The sequence below is a fragment of the Cervus canadensis genome, chromosome 1 (assembly GCF_019320065.1).
Source record: "Cervus canadensis isolate Bull #8, Minnesota chromosome 1, ASM1932006v1, whole genome shotgun sequence".
In the NCBI taxonomy this organism is placed as follows: Eukaryota; Metazoa; Chordata; class Mammalia; order Artiodactyla; family Cervidae; genus Cervus; species Cervus canadensis.
The window spans coordinates 2,210,515-2,217,166 of record NC_057386.1 but is presented as its reverse complement, the minus strand read 5'-3'; the positions used below and the strand labels follow the sequence as shown (position 1 = coordinate 2,217,166).

The 6,652-nt window shown below is 49.8% G+C and overlaps 1 protein-coding gene across 3 annotated transcripts in view; it reads right to left on the bottom strand.

The window, feature by feature from the left end:
• Positions 1-1,276: 1,276 nt before the first annotated feature.
• MAP2K6 (mitogen-activated protein kinase kinase 6) overlaps positions 1,277-6,652 on the bottom strand; it is a 104,482-nt gene continuing 99,106 nt past the window's right edge. For all 3 annotated transcript variants that reach the window (XM_043449195.1, XM_043449349.1, XM_043449266.1), the window contains one exon: positions 1,277-1,623. In XM_043449195.1, the coding sequence (XP_043305130.1) occupies positions 1,546-1,623 (78 nt within the window). In that variant the 3' untranslated portion in view covers positions 1,277-1,545. The remainder of the gene's footprint in view (positions 1,624-6,652) is intronic.

The following is a 6,652-nucleotide window of genomic DNA, read 5'->3' as shown; positions in this document are numbered from 1 at the left end:
GCCAAAAGAAAGAGACAGGACTGCACTTGGAGTGCTCAAGGGAACAATGCCGTCTCCCTATTTGTGAACTTGAGGCAAAAAAAGGAGCAGACTGTGTTCTCTTTGGAAAAATTTTCAACTCTCTTTTTAAAATAAAATCCCTCTGTCCTTGTGCTGCAGGAGTAGCTTGGTATTAACACAACATCCCAAAGCAATGCTTCCCGGCTGTCACGGGTGGTATCTTCCCTGTGGACCACTTCACTCCTTGACCTTCCAAGAACCCAGACCCCAGATCAGAGAACCCATGGGTATCTCTGGCCACGAGAAAGAGTTTCTGCTGCTTCATGAGCCTGCTGGGAATCCATCACGGAGCCAGCCTCCCGCCGCGCAGCAAGCCCCCACCAGAGGCGGCCCCTCGGGCTCAGCTGTCAGTCCAAGAATTCAGCCAGCGCCCCACGATCTTCCCACCTCACCAAGAAACTGCTCCCTGCCTTTATTTTTCTTCTACTGCAGCCCCTCCCTTTACCAGAAGGTTCTTTCATGAACAGAAAACCAAACCAGAAGAAGCAAGATGACAGGACAGAGGCAGTCCCTGGGCGCACACTTTGCAGGAGGCCACGGCAGAGGCAGGCATTGGTTCTCTGCGCGCGGAGACAAACTGCCCCTCAGGACTGACAAACCTCCTCCTTACCAAGGATGGATGTTACTTATAATAGCCTTTCGCAGGATTTGTGATGTCACACACACATAGAAGGGTAGATAGGTGATGGAAAACCACGCTGCAAACCACATTCCACTATTACTACACCATACAGGCCAACAGAACAGTCAGATCTGTGACTCTCTGAGCTGTGACAAGAGTGATTTTGTGTCTTCCAAAGTTGGGAAAATAGTGTATGACCAGGCAACGTTGCCGCGTCACCGGAATATGCGGTGATGACCCCGGGTGGAGCAGAAACTGAGGAACGCAGCAGCAGCCACAACTCCACGTGAGCTCCTGGTGGATGCTTTTATCAGAATCCCAAAGATGCGCATGAAATAATTTCTTCTGGACCACAGACACGATCGAACTTAAAAAATAAAAAAGCCTATAAATACTGCCAACCCAATCTTGTCTTTTGTCTCCCCACTCCTAGCATAAAATGGAATCTTGTCAACCAAGCGCTTAAACATAAATATTAAAATAATAAGTGGGACAGACTACAGATCTACTTACAATTTCATCATGACCATAGCACCTTTTTTACCTTTTTACCAATGCATCCGTTTCGTGAAGAACAGAAGTCTGAAAAGCTTATGGACTCATATGACACATCATTAAATATTTAATCACCTTTTTAAGTCCTAAGCTTTATCATATTTCATCCATCTAGACAGTTCATTCTATAACTATAGATTCCAAGGCCCCCTTTGGAGGGGGAAAAAAAGAGAAAATGGGGAGAAAAAAAACCTTCTGAGAGGCAGGGTTAAATTATCTCAAAGATGAGTTTCTATTGGCGCTTTAGTGAACATCAGCCTGTAAACCCACCAATCCACAGGAGGGTCAACCGATGGAGTCCATGGTATTTAGTCTCCAAGAATCGATTTTACAAAAGATGCCACGTCTGTCGCTTTGGATTCATGTAGGGTGAAAAACGGATGTTGCTGGTGAAGAAAAGAAAAATGCTTGCTGTTAATACCGGTCTCTGACAACGCGTGACATTAGCAACGGACAGATCTGGTTAGTTAACAAATTGAGTGCCCCTATCAGGGTTAAACTAGATCCTTTCCACCCCTTCCCAAACCAAGTAACCAAGTACACACTCAGGGATGCAAACTTCTTAAAGATGTCATTGAGGTGCTGCTCCTCCTATCTTGGTATTGCTTTGATTCCATGACAGAGTATCCACTGCTTTAAAATATACATATGTAACCAGGCTATATACATCCCATGCACGGGTGCTAAGCACGTGTCCGACTCTGTGCTACCTGATGGACCGTAGCCCGCCAGGCTCCTCTGTCCACGGGGTTCTCTGGGCAAGAACACTGGAGTGGGTTGCCATTCCCTTCTCCAGGGAATCTTCGCGACCCAGGGATCAAGCCCACGTCTCTCACGGCTTCTGCGTTGGCAGGCAGGTTCCTTGTCTCTGGTGGCGCCAGGGAAGCCCGTATACATCCCATCAATGGGCAAATACAAGGAAGGGCAAAGATGGCTCAGAGATTCAGTTTACAAATAACCCTGGCACCTAGAAAGTAATCTTCAGACAAGGCAGCAAAATAATAAGACGTTTTAGAGATTTACACACATTCAGTTCCCAAGAAGTGAGTGGTAGAACGAGAAGCCAGTTTTGGGAATAATGAACGGGCATTGCTTGCGCTTAACACTGGAGAACTGGTTTGCACCGAAACAGCGAACAGCGTTACTTCTTACGTCACGTCTACTGATAACAGGGCTTCCCTGGTGGCTCAGACGGTAAAGAATGTGGGAGACCTGGGTTTGATCCCTGGGAGGATCCCCTGGAGGAGGGCATGGCAACCCACTCCAGTATTCTTGCCTGGAGAACCCCATGCACAGAGGAGCCTGGGGGGCTACAGGCCGTGGGGTCGCAAAGACTCAGACACGGCTGAACCACTACACATATAGCACATTGATAACAAGTGACCCTTATGTCTCTCGACGATGACCTGATCCATGTGGAAAATAAAGTAGCCTGCCCAACCCTAGGTCTGCGCGGAGAAAATTCATCTTGGGAGATTAAAAATCAAGAAGCAAAAAGGTGGTCTGTGCACATGCTGCTCAGATTTAGTAAACTTGATGTCAAGTCCTGCTCTTCGCCGGGGGAAGAAGCATGGTCCAACGCAGGAAGCCACGCGTTTCCAAATGATTCTGAAGGAAACGAACCCACGGGCTCTGCCCCAGGGCCATCCTCCTCAAATAGCTCAACTCCATGACAGGAAGCGCCTGGCTGACACCCAGGAACCTCACACCTCCAGTTAGAAGTGGACACATCGGCTCACGGTCCACAGTCCTCCCACTGCAATCAGAACCAACTGATCAAACCAAAAAGGACAATTCCTCCAGGCAGAACCTAGAGCCTGAGCTGGCAGGGTCCCCTCCCAACTGCCTGGGGGCATTGCTCCTCTCAGGGACCCGTCAACCGCTAAACATGAGCATTTCTGCACACAGACATGTCGGTGACTCACGCCGCTTCCCCTGACTTTGAGGGTTTTAGTTCACAGCCTACGTGTTGCCTAGCTCTAGGCTTTCTAACTATATTTGTTTTAAACCTGAGAGCAGAGGGCTGGATGACTCAGCCCTGTGGGAACCTGGAATGCCCACCCATGGACGTTTTAGAAAACAATGCAAAGAGGAAAGGAACAAAGAAAGCAAGCCCCAAATAAGGTCAGTGGTCACCACGAAGTACAGTGACTCAAAAAAAAAAAAAAGAGAGAGAGAGAGGTTTTCTGGCTTTGCCATTGGGTGCTTCATACCCACGATATTAACCAGACCTCCAGGTGCCTCTGGAGCCCCTTGGATGAATAAAGGGCAGGACTACTTCTGATCACTAGCCACTTACACAGCACCCTTGCCAAGTGTTTTACCATCGTGCTTACTAGCTTTCGCACATCCTCTCGACATTTAGAGATCTTGTCACGCACTTTGAAGCCTTTCACTATCAAAACAGGACCTGTCCAGTCTCAGCGACTACTCCCCACGCCCGCCAGCCCCATCCTGTCTTTTGGTCGGCGGGTGGCTATTAGCTTAGGGGATCCAGCCTGGGTCTGTGATGGAATTCAATAACCGGACCTGAAGTCTCAAAGAAAAAACAAAAAAAACAACTCCTCAGGCACCTTTCGGCTTATTCTCAGGCCGGGAAAACACCGTGGGAGCGAGGGCTGCGGCAGGGGAGCAGGCGGGCGTGTGGACATGGACAGTGTGACGTGTCTCCTTCTGTGGGTTTTGAGGCTATAAAAGGTTGGGAGGGAACCAGTCCCTTCCAGAAGCAACCGACTAAGAATAGCAAGGATAGCAGCCAGGAGACAGCAGAGGAGACACGGTAGAATCGCCCCCAGACCACAGACCCAGGCTGGGCTTCTCAGAAGGGGTGGCAGGGAGGGCACTGGACTTCCCTGCTGGTCAAGTGGTGAAAAATCCCGCCTGCCGACGCAGGGGACACGGTTCGATCCCTGGTCTGGGAAGAGCCTGTGTGTCACGGGCCAACTGAGCATCTGCATCACAACTACTGAAGCCGGCGTGCCCTAGCGTATGCACCAAGACGAAGAGAGGCCCCTGACCTCTGCAACTGAAGAAAGCCCGTGCGCAGCAATAAAGACCCAGCGTGGCCATTAATTCATTAATTAAGAGGGGCCAGGTACAGGGGGAACTTGAACACCCTGCCTGGAGCATCACCACCAGCACCAAGAGTCTCCAGCTCCCCTGCAAGACCATGGTTTAGGAGGTCAGTCAGCCCTGCAGAGGGCTTTCCTGGAGGCCCAGACGGTAAGGAACCCGCCTGCCAACGCAGAAGACACAGGTTTGACTCCTGGGTGGGGAAGGTCCCCGGGAGAAGGGAATGGCAACCCACTTCCGTGTTCTTGCCCGGAGAATCCCATGGACAGCGGGGCATGGCAAGCTGCAGTCCATGAAGTCACAGAGTCGGACACAACTCAGCAACAAAACGACGTCTCTGTTTAACAATGTGGTTCCATCTAGGACATCCCAGGACATTCAGAGGACAGAATCACCTCCCTGGACCATCACTTGAGTCACCTGGGTTTTGTTTCTGGTGGTTTTCACCTAGGTAAGACAGGGGTCAACAATTGATGGACCAGAAGCCAAACCCAGCGGACTGCCTGTTTCTGAAATAAAGTTTTATCGGCACACAGCCGCACTCCTGTGTCTACCCACTGGATATGGCAGCTCTCATGCTAAAAGAGGAGTCGAGCTGTCCCAGCAGCCCCCAGAGCCTGAAGGATTTACTGTCTGTCTTTCTTGTCCGACTCTTTTACAACCCTGCAGACTGTAGCCCGCCAGGCTCCCCCGTCCATGCGATTCTCCAAGTGAAAAATACTGGAGTGGGTTGCCATTTTCTTCTCCAGGGGATCTTCTCGACTCAGGGATCGAACCTGCGTGTCCTGCATGGACAGTTTGTTTACCACGAGTCACCTGGCAAGCCCAAACCCTGTCTATCTAATAATCCTTTACAAAAACGCTGGCTGGACCCCTACCCCAAAGAACAAGTCCCACTCAGTTACGGCCCCCAGTGGGAGCTTGAAAGAGAAAGCAAATGAGATGACCTTAAAGCCTGTCCACGCCTCAACCCAAACAGGGAACAAAACATTTGGGCTTTCTATAAGAGGGACATGTCTGGGTTGGGGCCTTAATTATACTGTTCTTCACCTGGAAAGAGGATTTTTTTTTTTCTTTCCTTTCTACCTCTTCACCAACTCCTACAACCTCAACAATCGCCTCTCAACATGTGTTTTCCCGAGGCTTCAGTCGAAGCATTTGGAGTCAGAGTTTCCACTGAGAAACCTCAATCCCACGGGAAAGCAGGAGGCAGTCGTGACCTCACAAGGCAAGTCCATCCCGAGCGCCAGGAAGACGACTGCCCTGTAAGAGGCCGGGGGGTGACCCGCACGGCCCTGAAGCACTAATGTGCAGACCGCCAGCGCCCACGGGGCCGGGAGAGGCTGCAAAGGCAGATTCAACATCAGTTGCCCAAGGGCATTAAACGAGGACTCAGCAATTTTTCTCAGGTGTGCGCCATTGAAACCTCTGATAAGAAGTCACTTGGAAGGGGGGAAAAATGGTATGCATTTTCAATAGTCAGATGTACATAAAAAACATACTTTTATCTGAAAAAAAAACAGTGACAAACAAGGCACCTTTAAAACAAGAGGACAGAAGCCCCCCCCACCCCCCCGGAACCGCTGAATGCGGGTTGCACTTTATGTGGAATCAGAGTTTAAAATGCTCTGGGGGCTGCACAAGGATTCCAAGACAAAGTAGCTAGGATTGAAAAGGCCCCTGACTGGCTATTATCGACATAATCGGAGAGGAACTGTTTAACCCAAACATGCGGCAGGCTGAGATTTTCTCAAGCATGACCCATCTCCCCTTCTGCCTCAACTGTGGGTGTCAGATGAATGCTGAGTCCCCAGGGGCTGCCTTTATATTTCATTGTGCTAATTTTTTAACATTTTTATTTATTTATTGGCCACGCCGAGTGACATGTAGGATCTTAGTTCCCTGACCAGGGATCAAACCCGTGACTCCTGCGGTGGAAATGCAGAGTCCTACCCACTGGACCACCAGGGAAGTCCCGGGACTGCCTTTCTATTTTATTGGTTTATTGTTATTTATTTATTTATTGATCACGCTGCGAGGCTTTCAGGATCTTATTTCCCAGACCAGGGATTGAACCCACATCCCCTGCAGTACAGGCACGGAGTCTGAGCCACTGGATCATCAGGAAAACCCCAGGGCTGCCTTTTTAAAGGGGACAAAGATGGCCAAGAAGGATGCCCAGTCCGTCTCTCCTCAAACTCTTCCCAGCATCTATTCATAGTCACCCAGTCGACGTGTGGTTCAGACTTAAATTCAAGCTTAACCAGAAGAACTGAAAATCCACGGGGTCTGCTGAGACCATCCAGGTCTGCTCTCTCATCTCCTGGCAACTTTCAAGCACAC